The sequence below is a fragment of the Thrips palmi genome, unplaced genomic scaffold, assembly GCF_012932325.1.
Source record: "Thrips palmi isolate BJ-2018 unplaced genomic scaffold, TpBJ-2018v1 HiC_scaffold_8, whole genome shotgun sequence".
Lineage (NCBI taxonomy): Eukaryota > Metazoa > Arthropoda > Insecta > Thysanoptera > Thripidae > Thrips > Thrips palmi.
In genome coordinates, this window is record NW_023144635.1 from 1026541 (window position 1) to 1041466 (window position 14926).

Sequence of the window (14926 nt, forward strand, 5' to 3'; positions counted from 1 at the left end):
GCGCGGCGCCGCGCCTGAGCACACACTGCATCTCTCTTTCTGTATTGTGGGCCGGGCGGCCGGCGCCACGCCACTGGAAGGTAAACGAACCGGTGTACAAACAGGACGGCCCGGCCGGACGCCGTCGTCCCCTCCATTTCCACCTGGGCGACGAGGTTGAGGTGCTCCGGCCGCTTCGCCTGTGCCGTCCGCCTCGCCTCGCGTCTGGCTGGCCTCGCTGCACAGGGCCTGCTTGGAGTGGCGGGGCACCACTCGGCGCACGCACACTGTGCTGCAGTCCGGCCCGGTCGACCCGCCGCGAGTGCTGCGAGTGCCGCGTCTGGGGACGCGCTAAGAGCCGATCCCCGTACCGAGCTGGTCAGGGCTGGGCTGGCAAGGCGAGGCAGGCGCCGCCCTGCCCCGCACATTCCATTACACTGTAGAAAAAGGCTCCCTTCTTGGGTTGTCTTTTTCCGAAAACCAGTCACTCAGTGAGTTCGTTTTGTCTTCTCGACAGTCTCTCGCAGTCCACGTTTACAATTTGCTGATGCCAGCGTCACGGTTCTGCCGACTGATTACGAGAGTCGTCTTCGTCGCTCTGTCTCCCTCGCGCACGTGGGACCTCCCGTATAGGTGCGAGAGAGACATAGCGACGAAGACGACGACTCTGGCGGGACTGACGGAGCGCCTCTCCGCCTGCGTGCGACCCCCGGCCCCCGGCCTGCACCTGCAGCGAGCAGCACTCGTTGGCCAAAGTTTCAATCCCCCCGGCCTGCCGGCGCGGCGCCGGCGCGGTTGTAGCGACAGCGTGTTGCCGTCTATTTTGGTTAAATGCCGAATTATAAGAGGTTCGCAACTTTGTGCGTAAGCTGCTGCTGCTGCTGCTGCTTCTGCCGTCGGTGGCGAAGGCGGTGGAGGAGAAGAAGTGGGAGGCGGTGTTGGCGGTGAAATTTCCGGCGTCGCCCTGCCCTCGCCTCCCCGCGGCCATCTTGCAGTGTATTCGCACGTGAGCGTAAGTGAGTTTGGCTTCCCTCCGCGAGAAATAATGTGGCCCTTCCCTTTGCGCGGCGCGGCGGGGGGTCGGGTCGGGGCGGGGCGGGGCGGGGCGGGGCGTTCCTTTGTGTCCTCTTCTAAAACACGATTAGCGGTGAATTACTCAGCACGGTGTACAAAGGGGCGCGGCGGGGCCGCGCGGGGCCGCACCGCCCTCTTGACTTGACGGCCAGAGTGACACACCTGCCGACCGAGGGACCGGAGGAGCGCGGCACCACCGCCGCCTTCGCCGAGCAGTGCGGCGTGGGGCCCCGCTTGTTGTCGGCAGTCATCGCGACGCCCCACGCCCGGCCACGCCCTGCCACGCCCCACGCGCGGCCCCGCTCCTGATTGAATCTTTATGCAGTATCTTTTGGCAGAGGCTGGCTGCTGGCGGGGCCGCCAAACGGGTCGCCTCGCCGCGTCGTCGGCGTCGTCGCGCCCCGGCCCCGCCAAGCAGTGCTCTATCGGGGCCGAGGCCGAGCCTAGCTGGGAGGCCAGGACCTCCCCGAACCGCCCTGGCGGTAAACAAATACACGAATAAATGCCGTCTGTCGCTGCCTTCGGATTGGTGGGCTGTTTCCCCAGCCCTGTCCTGATTGGTCCCCGGCAAGGCGTCCGCCCCGTCTACACCAGAAAAACGCGGCACGGCGGGTATTTGAACCCGCGCCTCCGTGATAAGCCAGTGTGCTGGAGGCCAGCTGCTGGAGGCTGAGGGCCCCGAGTGGCGCGGCCGCTCGGCGTATCTGAGGCCTCCCTGCTCTGATTTATACCCCTGATCTCCTTACTACGCGCAACTTATTTTTGTTCGGCCCGGGGCTACACGCGCCGCGCCAAGCCCTCTGCACGCGGCCTACCTATCTCCGTCTGTTTATCTCCGTCTTTCTTCCTCTGAGGCGCCTTTCTCTTTTTTTGTCCCGGGAAAAAATAAACGGTGGCTGTGCGCGTTGTAAGTCTGCGGCCGAGCGCCGCTCGGCTCCCCGATTGGCGCGGCTTGGCGCTTGGCGCCTGCAGACCACAGCGCTGCAACCCGCTGGGCACGCCTGTCGGGCACGCGGCCTACCTCCGGGCTCGCAGGCGCCAGGCCAGGCCGCCAGCCGCCACCGCCAGCAGACCGACTCCGAGAGACGTTTTCGTCGCTGTCTCTCTCGCTCTCAAAGGGGACGCTCCGTGAGTGCGAGAGAGACAGAGCGACGAAAACGACTCAGGGACGCAGTCTGCAGGGCCTGCACCGCGTCCCGCCCTGCGGTCGCTGAAACGGGCCGGCCGGCTTACGCTGCAACAGCTCTCTCTCTCTCTCTCTCTCTCTCTCTCTCTCTCTCTCTCTCTCTCTCTCTCTCGTCTCGCTTTTGGAGAAAGAGAACGCGACGCACTGCAGCGGCCTTTGAGGGGCGTGACGAAGACGAGGAGGAAGCGTGTCATAAATACTTAATTCGTAATCGGCAGCAGGCGGCGGGCGGCGGGCGCGTGCCGGCCGGCGGGCTGCATCCCTCCCGAGCCGGCCCTCTTTATTTCATTTTGTTTTTCCTTTCTTCGCTTTTTCTTTTCTGAACTTGGCGGCCAGGTGCAGCCGAGGCTCGCTCGGCCCGCCCGACTGGACTGCGCTGCGATTCCCGCGGCCGACTTGAGACGCCGCCAACGCGTCGGACCTCCTCATAATAAAGTCTCTCTCCCTCTCTCTGCCTCTCTCTCTGCCTCTCTCCCTTCCTCGCTGCTCGGCCGCCCCTGCCCCATCACGGCTTCATAATGAATCTCTCTCTCCTTCTCTCTCGGTGACACACCCCGGGCGGCGGGGCCCTTGGCGGGCCAGCCGCGGGCAGACGCAGCAGTTTACTGAAAGGTGCGGGGCCACACCGCAGGCCTCCTCGCCTCGGGCACGGCCCTCTTGGCCTGCTTCTTTTCCTCCGTCTCCGTGGCCGCGGGCACCGCGGGCGCCACGGGCCTGATCCCCCGCGCCAGCGCCGCCGGCCCCGCCGTCGACGGGGACTCCGCCTTTGTCGCGACGTCGTAAATGTCCGCTGTTTAGACAAACAGTGAAACAATTAAGCAGGCCTGAATACCGTCGTCGTCGCCGTCCTGGCGGCCCGGCGGCCTGGCGGGGTGCGGCGCGGAGTGGCGACAATGGAGCAATCGAGCGCTTGTTGTGTTTGCTTCGGGCATTTATTGTCCGAACGGGTGTCGACACAATGCAGTGTCTTGTGTGCGTGCGCTTTAAAGGAAAATTAGAGGGGAAGGAGGGGGAGGGGGGCGTCCTACCACAACCACCGGGAGGCCCCACCCCTTCCGCGAGGTCCAATAAAAACGTCACGCTGCAAATTTTATACACCTCCCTGGCATCAGCTCACATTTCCCATTTATGTGACAAGCACATAGGCCCCCCGCGGCCCCGCGGCCCGGGGGCCCGTGAGCAGGGCAGGGCGGCAGGGCGCGGCGCGCTGAAGGTCGTCGCCGAGGGCCCCAAGGCCGCCAAGGGCGTCAGGCAGACAGGCCCCGATCAGTCAGCATTGGTATTCGTGCCCATTCCTCGGATATCCACGCCGTGTCGACAGGCCGAGCTGCTGATGCCTCGCCCCGCGCCTCCAACGAGGTCGGCCAAGGCCGTCAAAATAAATTCCCCGAAATTGCAATGCCGCGCGGCGCCTTTTCGGCGCGTGACATTTATGCCAGGCCACGCTCGCCGCGCGGCCAGGCTGTCAGACGCGTATGTGCTGTGGCCGTGTGTTCGAGTCCCGCTGCTGCTGGCCAATTTTTGTTTTCTTTTATTTCCGCGTTTTTGGTTTTTTTTTTCTGCGTTCACACAATGCTCTCGCGTAAAGAACGGACGCTCTTTTACCCCACAGACAACGCATTGCTCCCCTGGAGGGTGACCGGGCGCCACGCTGGCGTCCTCGCCGGTGGCCGTGCCGGTGGCCGTGCTGGTGGCCGTGCCGGTGGCCGTGCTGTTGGCCGTGCTGGTGGCTTTGCTGGTGGCTGTGCTGGTGGCCGTGCCGGTGGCCGTGCCGGTGGCCGTGCTGGTGGCCGTGCTGGTGGCCGTGCTGGCGGCGGTTAGCGACCCGTTTGCCGATCATAATGCAGTCATTAAAAGTGAATTGTGCAATGAAGGCCCGGCGAGCACCGCGCCGGCCGTGGCGGCGTGGCGGCCTCGGTGCCCGGACGCCTGGTTAATGAATACTGGCGGAAGTAATGGGCCTCTCTTCTCGTTAAAACGTCCCGTGATGCACCGCCGCTGCGCCGCTGCAGCGCGCGCCGCGTTGTCGCTCCGCGTCGCCCCTTTCTCATTAGCAGCCCCGCGCGCATCATTATCGCTCTGATTGAGTTTCCGAACGGTTATTCTTTCGGGGGTCCTCTTCCGGAAAATGGACGGTTCTTTTTGGTTCGTGCCCTCGGCCTTCGGCTGCTTGACTCCTAGCCGCCTCGGCTCGGCCCACGGCCCCGGCACGGCGGGTTGATCCTGTAAGCCGACAGCCGAGACTCCCCCGTCGCGAGAAGGCACCAAGACTTCGAGCGCGGCGGAGCGGCGAGCCTGGAGCCCCTTACAATCCAGGAGGTCACTGTGGAATGACCGGGCCAGGGACGCGCCACTCGCACACTGCACTGGCCGCCTGCATTCCGAAAGCAGTTCTTCGCTGTCTCTCTCGCACGCACGAGGCGTACCAGGGTAAAGAGACCGAGCGGCGCAGCCTGCTTCTCGGGGTCCTCCACTGCCAACGAGACCCGCGGACGGACACTCGTTGGACCGGGAAACTCGACGGCTTCCTGGCTTGCCACCGCTCGCCTCGCTCCTCGCCTGTTGCCGCCGTACGGCTGTACTCGGGCTATTCAGTTAGCTCGGCGGCAAAGCCCGGCCAAGCCTTGCGGTGCCGAGCCTTGCGAGGTATGCGCCGGGAGTAGCAACTCTGCATTCCGCGGCGTTGCGGCGAGGTGCCGAGCTAGTGCTACGGGCTGCTGCTACCTGCTCGGAATGTATCGGCCGGGTCGGCGCATCGCCGCGGTCTCTCTCTCTCTCTCTCTCTCACTCCCTCACTCAGAGTGAGTCGTTCTCTCTCACTCTTGCCCTCTCGCAGCGCTTTACTGCGGCCATCCCGGCGCTGCCACCGCGGGCAGCACGCTAACGTGCGCAGTGCGCGGTGACGGCGTGCGTGACGGCGTGCGTGACGGCGTGCGGGACGGCCTCGCGGACGGACTGCAGCACCTCGAGCGTCGCAGCGTCGCTCTCAGGCGGCTCAAACTGCGCCGCGATGAGCGAGTTTTCACCCGCAAGTTGGCGGGGTGGCTGGGGCGCGGCGGGGAGGCCGGGTGCGACTCGCGCCACTCCGCCGCACACCTCGCCCGCCTTCTCCTGTTACCGGCGCGCCCCGCCTCGCCCCGCCCAGACCCTCGCCGCCACCTGAGCCGCCCGGCCCGGCCCCTAATGGAAGCACTCCGTTCGGAAACGGCCGCGACCTCCGCGAACCCCGCGAGCCTCGTGAGCCTCGTCAGATTGGCGCAGGACGGCGCGGAGCCCCGGCAGGATGTTGTTACCGTTTCCGAGATGACCCCCTTCTTGACGGGGCGCTGGAATTTCCCCCCCGGGCCGCGCCGCTTGGCAGGCAGGCCAGGCAGGCCAGGCATCCGGGTGGAGATGCTCCAGGCTTTCCGGGTGCACCGGGGCCACCGAGGCCACCGAGGCCGCCGCCCCTCCCTTTACAACGCGATGAGCCCGACGGCGTGGCGGTCCGTGAGCGAAGGTGTAACGCCTGTAACGCCGAAGCACGGCAGCACGCCAAGGGCGTGCAGTGCCGGTGAATTAATGGCAGAGTCCGCGGGCAAGAAGTGGTACTAGCGGGCCTGCTGCGGGCCGGGGCGGGGCGGCCGGGGCCGCGGCGTCCCTCGGGTCACTGTGCGTGGCGCCCGCCCCCGCCCGCCCCCGTCCCTCCCGGAAGGCTAGTGGTGTCGTAAATCATGGTGCTGAAGCTCCAGGAGACTGTGTCCGAGGCTGTGCACAGTGCCTGCCCGCTCCGCCCGCCCCGCCGGCCTGCTCAAGGCGGGGGGTGGCGCGCCGTGGCGGTGGCAGTCCCCCCCTGCGTGTGTTTTTCCTCTCAGCTCTCGCTCGCGCTCGGCGGCTCTCTGGCCGAGAAAGCGCCTTGCCTTCATTCCGTATGGGCCGCGCGGGCCGAGCGCTGGGGCCTGGGGCCTGCCCTGGGGCCTGCCTGCCCGGGGCACGAGGGCCAGCCCGCCCGCCCGGGCCTTCCGAGTTCCGACAGCGCGCTTCCGTCGGCCTCATTACGAACCCCTGATCATTTCAATCGGAGGGAGATCGATCAATCGCGGAGTCCATGCATCAGCGTCACAGACAGACAGACAGACAGACAGACAGACAGACAGACAGACAGACAGACAGACAGACAGACGGACAGACAGACAGATAGACAGAGGCGCTAGTGGCTCCCGACCGCCCTCAGCAGCGCTGGACAAAAACCAAACTCTAATACCTCCGTCTGATGATTAATAGTGGAGGAGATGCCCGCAAGAGGTTGCTACTCGGTCTTCGTGTGTGTGAGTGTGTGTGTGTGTGAGGACGGGGGGCGGTCTGTCTGTCTGTCTATGTTGACACCCAGCCGACTGGGTGGCCACTTCTCTTTCTGTCTTTCTTTCTTTTCGGTCTCATCGAAAGCGATCACCCTTCCGCAGAAGTGGGGCAGGAAAAAAAATGGGGCGAAAAGAAGCGAGTAATCAATCATTGGCTCGGTGGCGTCGCGTGTCCTGGACGACGTCCTGGACGACGTCCTGGACGTCCTGTCCGAACGGCCCCGGCTGACGCCTTGTTCCTCTGCTTGCAGACGTGCTACGAGATGGAGAAGTGGCTCAAGGACGAGCCCAAGCACCACCAGGTGAAGAAGGAGAAGGAGGCGGCCGCCGCCGACGCCACCTGGTCCATCCTGGGCATCGGGGCGGGGCCCCTCAACCTGGACAACCTGCACCTGGACGCCATCAGCACGGCGTCGTCGGCGTGCTCGTGGGAGAGCGCCGTGTCCTGCCAGGTCGGTGCTCCAAGCGATATTGCCTTCTTCTTTCGTTTTTTTGCCCTCCGCCACTTTCACTTACCCCGACCTTTTTTGTCGCGCAGGTGCGGGTGGTGAAGAAGGAGCCGGTCGAGGAGATCGAAGAGGGCGAGGACGACGACGATGACGAAGACGACGACGAGCCCGAGGACGTCGAGGACGAGGATGAGGACGACGACGAGGAGGTGGACGACGACGAAGACGACGAGGACGACTTCGACGACGACCTCATGTACGACCAGCGGGAGCAGCTGGAGCTGCGGCTGGTGGCGCGGACGGCGGTTGCGGGGCGGGCGGGCGGCCAGGGCGGCCTCCCTACGCTGACGCCGCCGTCGAGCCCCGAGTCGGGCCAGGGCCACCACAGCGACTCGAGCACGGGCAGCAGCTCGTCCACCTCCGTCAAGCGGGAAGGCCTGCTGAGGGTGGCGGGCCCCAACGTGGGCCGCCGGCACCTCGGCGTGGCGGCCCGGCTCATCACCACGTACCACCACCACCACCACCAGTACCACCACATCCACTCGGCCTCGGACGAGTCCCTGTCCGAGGCCGTCACCACCACCCGGCTGCTGGGCTCCGCCAGGCACGCCGAGTCGGCCAAGCGCCGCATCCACAAGTGCGCCTTCCCCGGCTGCAAGAAGGTGTACACCAAGAGCTCGCACCTCAAGGCGCACCAACGGACGCACACAGGTGAGTCTCTCTCTCTCTCGTTGACACGCAGTGGAACAGGTGCACCGAATTGCATCCGCATCCATCAAAGTTTTTATGGTTTCCAATCCGCGCCTGTACCTGTATCCCGTATTTGTACCTCGTAACCGGCGCGCGCCGCCCCGCGCCACCCCTCGCCGCATCTACATAAGACCCCCCGCTCCCGCCGGATTCCATTTGGTATTCACTTTATGAGCTTTATACCCTTGTGCCATCAAAACAGCAGCGCGCTGCGTTTCGCTTTTTCCTGAGAGGAGCCTTAAGTCTGCGCCCCGGCGTCCCTAGCCAGGCCAAGGGCCGGGCCGGCCGGGCAGGTCCAGTCCTCTTAATAGTTGATGCCGTTTGGCCGGGCCCACTGGCTGGCTGGCTGACTGGCTGGCTGACTGACTGGCTGGCTGACTGGCTGGCTGGCTGACTGGCTGGCTGGCTGGCTGGCTGGCTGGCTAGTTGTGGATGAACCCAAAAACCCGAATCTGCGTCCGGGCCGCGCCACGTGTTCGCCCCTTTTTATTCCCCGCCCGTTTTTGGGCTTTTAGTTGGCCGCTATCGGTGGGCCGTTTGAGGGCAAAGGCCCCGGAGGGCGAAGCGGGGACGCTGCTCCGCTGCCACGCTGCAGGAGGTCGTAAAGAGTGCCAGGTACACCCCGCCGCCCGGGCCGAGCCGAGCCGCACCGCCTCAATATCGCAAATTGGGCGAATAATAAAATGGCGCCGATCATATACAAACGAAAGGGCCGCCATCCAGGCGGGCTGGCGGTCCTCGCTGGCGGTGTCGCCGTCCTTCCCTCGCCTCGGCCTGGGCCTCGGCTTGGGCCCCGGCCTTCGCACTGCAGTGGCAGGCCCGAACGCGGACAATCCCTTTCCGGCCTGCAAAGTTATTTTGTCGGCGGCCCGGGCCTCGGCCTCGGCCAATCCCTGGAAAAGACAGGCCGGAATGGAGAGCCGCCACGACGCGCCACGCTCAGCCTCGCTCAGCCTCGCGCACCCAGCCAGGTGGAGGAGGGCGCACCGAAACACGCCGCGCGGCACGGCACGGCACGCGGCACGGGGGACGCCACAATAAAAAGTGCCCGAGCAGTGCGTTGCTTGTGTTTTACGGCCGGGGTGGGTGCAGAGTGCACTCCAACACTCCGGCAGTGGGGCACGCCGGGCACGCCGGGCACGCCATGCTACAGTGGGAAGAAGGGTCCAAGACGCCACGGCCCGCTCCACCCGCTCGCAGACTGCTTCCGAACAGTGGCCCTGCATCTCCCGCCGCGCTCTAGGGGCGTCCCGTAAGGGTGCGAGAGAGACAGCGGCGGCCGCCCCTCCCTTCTGGAATATTTAACTCCCGGAAATGAATTCAGTGCGCGGCGCGTTTCGCCCGGTTTCGCCTGCACCGCTCACTCAGAGTGGTCACTGCCACAAAGGCACGGCGGCGGAGGGATCGTGGCCGCGCCGCCGCGCTGCTGCTGCGGGGCTCAAAGAAGCTGCCGAGGCTTGCCAAGGCCTGGCGGAGCTTGCGAAGCTAGGCGGACTCGGATTCCAAGGGAGGCAACCCTACAGCGCGTGTCACGCCGGTGTAGAGTTGCCACCCTGCAGCAGCGCAGCAGTGCGGTGCGGCGCGCCAGGCCGCCAGGCGCGCTCGGGTTGCGTCACGCGCCGTGTAAGGGGGCCGTGCCTCACAGTGCCGCGCACTCTCTCACTTGCAAACGGGCCCGGTCTTTGGGAAATACAACCCCGCCGCGCCCCACCCCGATATGAAATACGCGTCGGGATGAAAATGCAAAACGCCAAGATGAACGGTCCGACCCGACTGGCCTCGCGGCATAGGCCGCTGGAGTCCCGGGCCGCCTTGCCCTGGACTTGGACCCCAATCCCGGATCCCCAAGGGGGCCCTCTGCGGCCCCGCCGGGGCTCCGCTCCGCTCCCAGCGCGCGCCCAGCCCGCCAAGCAGCCAGCCAGCCGGCCATTGCAGCCTGATAGTGTATGGCGATGTAATGGCAATTTACCAGCTGCCGACATGCATTCCGCGGCCAAAGCTTGTTGAGCGTTATGGCCGTGTCGGAAGATTTACATCTCGCGGGAAGGCTTCATAGGGCGATTTTATTTGATATATTCCCTCGGCTCGGCGGCGAGGCTAGGCCGCCGGGGCTAGGCCGTGCCGGCTAGGCTGCAGACCCAAATCACACCACGCGTCGCCAAGGAGTGCCGCTGCGAGGATTGTGGCGGGCCGCCGCGGCCGACCGAGCGGGCCCAGCGCGGCCGGGGTGGGCCTGGGGCGGCCCGGGGCCCCAGTGCTTTGTGGCGAGGCGCCTAGAGGGTGTCGGCAATAAATTTACGGATTGTGCGCGCTTCCGCTGTTTATTAAAGAAAGGTCCGCGCGTCAATGGCTGGGGGAGCGGAGCGCTGCTGACTGCGGCGAAATGTTATTTTGACAACTTTTGATGTCCGCCATTGTGCGACCGAATCATCATCCGCCGCCCCTGCCGTCCGTCCCCCTTCGAGGCCGCCGCGTTCATCGTCGCGGTGACCGAACACGCGGCTCCCGAATCGCCTTGAGTTGCGGTGCCCCGTAAAGGCGAATGCGCCCCGTAAATATGTTTATGCTCTATCCCGCGCACCTGACGGCGCGGGGCGGGGCGGGGCGGGGTGGGGTTGGCGGAGCGCCCCGCTGAGACGAGCGGATTGGCGTATTGGAGTTTTGCGGCGCGCGGCGCGCGCGGCATTCACGCGCCCCTCCGAGTTCCCCTCAATGAAGCCCGAGCACGGACAAAGCGCGCGCCGCCGGGGCGGTAATTTCCGGCACCCAAGACGACGACGGCGACGACGCCAACAACGGCGCTGTTGTCTCAAAGCAGTTTAGATGAACACGTCAACAACAACAACAACAAGGTTTATTGACCGGCGATTTGGTTTTGTGTTTCAGGAGAGAAGCCGTACCGGTGCTCCTGGGACGGGTGCGAGTGGCGGTTCGCGCGGTCGGACGAGTTGACCCGCCACTACCGCAAGCACACGGGCGCCAAGCCGTTCAAGTGCGCGCAGTGCGAGCGCTGCTTCTCCCGCTCGGACCACCTGGCCCTGCACATGAAGCGGCACGCGTGAGGTGGAGTGCTGCTTTCAGAGGAAAACAAAAAAATTATAAAAAATGAATCGTACAAAAACCTGTGATATAAACAAACGGTACCCTGTGGCCGCGGTGGCCGTGCGGTGGGACTGCTGCGAGTGATGCTGGTAACTATGGAGGCTGCTTGTGATCGTTTCCTACTGGAGTACAATAGTTTTTAAGTTTTAGTGGAATACTCGTTCAGTGCTTCACCCGGCAGGGCGCGCTTCCAAAGAGTGCCTGCGCGGGGCACTCTTCCTTGGTTACTGGTTTGTCAGACAAATGCCTAGGCCAGTCATGTAGATTGTTTATTTTATCTCATGCCCTTCTTCCTGGTGGTTATGCTTGTATGCGTCGAACCGTCGTGGCATGTTTTGTTCGTCTTTCTAGTAAATTTTCCCTTCTCTTACCTGTTTGATTCCCTGAACCTTCGGGTTCGAAACGTTGGAGTTGCCGACGCTCCGTTAACTTTTATCGTCTTACGTGGCATTTTCTCTGTTTTACTCTACTTGGTGTGACGTATAGCTAATTTTTAGAAAATCGATTTTGTCTCTGAAAACCTGTTAAATTTGTAAACCATTTCTAAGTCATTTCAGTAATTGCTAGGGAATTTCGTTATCTTTGCGCGCTCATTGCAGCTTTACTGAGCCAGTGAGAGGAGCGATTGTTTTTTCGGATCAGTAGTTATGTCAGGTTGTGAGTGGCGATCCGTTGAAAACCAAGTAGTGTTTAAAGTGTTAGCTTTTAATATCACTCCAGTGGGCATGCAACGCGCTCCATTTATCTGCCGAGTGATAATGGTTACCAGTAATTTTAATGTAATGTATTATAAGTTTGAGCGATTTTGAGCATTCAGGACCAGAATGTGGCAATCAGCCCAGGCTAAGGAACTACGTACAAGGCATATGAGGTGATATTCGTCATTTTAATATATTCTTTACTTTTCAGAGTGTATTGAACCCTATAACCAAAAGGTACATATAGCGGTGAAGCATCTCTCGTGATTATAGGTACCTTTAAAGCCATGTGCATCAGATCTTAAAGAGAATATATCATCGTGATGGACTAAGTATACTATCACCTCGTATGTCAAGCTTTGTTGTTAAGATGAGATTTGAACTAAATTCAAGTGAATTGATTTAAAAGCCAAAAACACGTGAACACTGCCAAGTTGTTTGTTTATAATTTACTTTGTTGATATTAATTATTGTATGGAGGCTTTACTTGTACCTGTCCGGAATATACCAAAACGCCGGTTCGAACGCATGGCCTCAATTCTCAATCTTGCGTTTGTGCGTTTTGCAACCTTACTCTCCAGGACAGGAATTTGGGACCAGTTCAATCAGTTTTCATCGTCAGTTCTGAATTGCTAATAAGCAACTGTCATTCTTTAGACCTCTCTTTATCCTTGCAAAAGAGATAATTGTACAATTCCAATCCACATTGTCCACGCCTGTTATGCTGTCAGTGCAACACTTCCGACTTTCAGTTCCTACGTGTTTTTCGTGTGCCATACATGTTCTCCATCTCATCGTTTGTGATTCCAAAGGTAAAATTTAATGCCACAAGCTTTTTTTCGCGTGTAATATGGCTGACATTAAGTTTGAATCCGCTTATAGTTTTATTTTAAAAAAAGCAATCGTTTGAGCTGTTTTGTTTAATTTTATGTTATTTGCAAAGAATTTATTTGCGGGAGGGGGCGGGGGGCAGTGAGTGGTTTCGTCTGCTCCATGGGCGGTCGAGGTCCAGTAAGTTGATTGACTTTTCTGAAACTCTAAAGTGTAGGGTGGCCGTTTTGTCGTAAGTGCGCTGTCCCGGGGATGAAACCGATGGTGCCCTCGAGGGTGGCACACTGGCTGGCACGCTGGCAGCCTTGGTTGTCGGCCTGTATCCGGGACAGCTTGGTTACGAAGAAGCGCGGGGTTCGCACGCCACTCTACATTGTTTAAATTTTTTCTTTATGAACTTTCTACTACCTGCTAGTGCAATGCCTCTTTGGGTAATATCGGGAGGATTTGCAGTGTATAAAAATGAATGTATCTTCCATTCAAGACCGGTGGCCAAAGTTAATATCTACGCACGGGTGCACTTGCTAGCTCAGAAATTTAATTTGTTGAATATTTTTAAAACTTTATGCTTAGTCGTGAGATCTCAGCTATGAAAAGCTAGGGCATTCTTCTGTTATTTTTGTGTTTCGTTTTTGCAAATATTCTATCTTTTCGTTAATTATGAAATGGAAGCTATATATGCACTAAGTAAATTAAATTATATCGTTAAGTTAAATTGCAAATTGTTTATAGATTATTGTTTAACGCAAATCGAATTCCAGCTTTGGGTTCCTGATCAACTATTGTGTCATAAATAATTTCATTAGGAGTATATAGGGTGTTTCCCACTACCTGTGATCAACGTTTTAAAGTAAATTTCGGAAACACCCTTTTTATGTGGTAATTGTAAGTTGATTATGTAAAGAAACCGTGGCAATGATGAACATGTTGTGATCTAGAAAATTGCATTCATATGAAATCTGTGTTTGGCGTCTTCTTAGTCACATTAAGAAGTAATACATATGGCATAGGTTGCTTTATCGTAAATGTTCTGGACGTTTCTACTCAGTGCCGACTCTTTGTCGCGTGAACCATAAACCTCCGTGTTACTTGATTTTACTCAGTAGACTATTCATGAATTGTGGAGCAATTTGATGACCAGTTTACTTTTAAAGTAAATATGCAAACTTTGAAACCATGACTTCTGTTCAGTAGACTTTTGTCTGATAACCTGAGATACCCACTATACATTTGTGTTCCATTCCTTCATTCAGTTCAGACTGTTTCTCATCAGTAAAATTTGTCATATTGATCAGTTTTCTTCCAGTCATTCCTCATTCATGTTGTGCCTTTCATCGTTTGTTATGGATGCATGTATCAGTGTAAGTCAAAATGTTCAATGTGAAGATTTGTTAATTTAAAAATAAGTAGATTTTGTATTTCTAGCGTTTTGTACAGGTGGACTTTGTACTGTATAAGTTTTGAAATATAGTTAAGAGAAATCTATCATCCTTAATTTAGGTGTATATTTTGTGTATGACGCAGAAAGTGAATAAAAAATGTCGAAATATTTTTAAAAACTCGAGAAAACAAGTTTATGAGTCTGAAGAAAGAAAACCTGTACAAATGATGATCGTTGGTATAAAAGTCAAATGCTTCGTGTCATTTTTTGTATAACAAATATTTAGCTGTTATCTGATCAATAAAAATATTGAACAACTAACGCCTTCATGCCTCTCCTTTTTTTTATCCTGCTGAAACAACCGATTTTCCCACACATCCGCAGACACACACAGATACAAATACAGGCACGCAAAATCCGAATGGACACATTAGAAGAAGCCGCTTGCTTACACGGACGCAGCGAGTTTGGAATGGGATTAGCCCCTGCAAGCGCGGTGGGGCGTGGCGGGGCGGGGCGGGGCGGGGCGGGGCGGGACGCTGGCTGCGCTGCGCGGAGACACACGGCTAAGTGGATTATGACAAGCCATTCACGCGATAACACCGGCAGCGGGATTACGGGCAACACAGTGTCGCTGACAGCGCGCCCAATCGACGCAGACAGACGCGCAGCGCAAGCACCGCGCGCGACGCGCCAGGCCGTGCTGCGTGCCGCTCGCAGGTGAAGCGGCGTGCACTCGCGCATGCCAGGCGCCGCTCCGCTCGCGACAACGAGACGACGACGACGCTGTGCGCGCAGGGCCGGGGACGCCTGTTAATGGGTGCTTCAACTTTCTGCTCATGTTATTTAGCGCGACACTGCACGGCTGCATCCCCATTCATTACAGTCGCCAAAGAGCGGACCTGTGTTATCGCTGCCAAAAGGATTGTGATATACGGCGGGGCGCTATGCCAAGGCTGGCCAGGGCCGCGGGGACGCCGCGACAAGGCGGGAGTGCGTGGGGCTGGTCGGCCGGCCCTCCGCGGGGAGCCCAAGCAAGCCCTCACGACCCGCGCAGCCGGGCCGGCCTTGTTTTAAAACGCCTCCACGCCCCCGCAACAACCCGGCACGCCCCGCCCTGGGCCTGGCTGGCCGTG

The 14926-nt window shown here is 59.3% G+C and overlaps 1 protein-coding gene across 1 annotated transcript in view; it reads left to right on the plus strand.

Annotated features, from left to right (window-relative positions):
• LOC117653697 (Krueppel-like factor luna) overlaps positions 1-14111 on the plus strand; it is a 195787-nt gene extending 181676 nt beyond the window's left edge. The window contains exons 2-4 of the mRNA XM_034399541.1: positions 6831-7031; positions 7118-7739; positions 10665-14111. Of these exons, the coding sequence (XP_034255432.1) occupies positions 6831-7031; positions 7118-7739; positions 10665-10840 (999 nt within the window). The 3' untranslated portion in view covers positions 10841-14111. The remainder of the gene's footprint in view (positions 1-6830; positions 7032-7117; positions 7740-10664) is intronic.
• Positions 14112-14926: the final 815 nt, after the last annotated feature.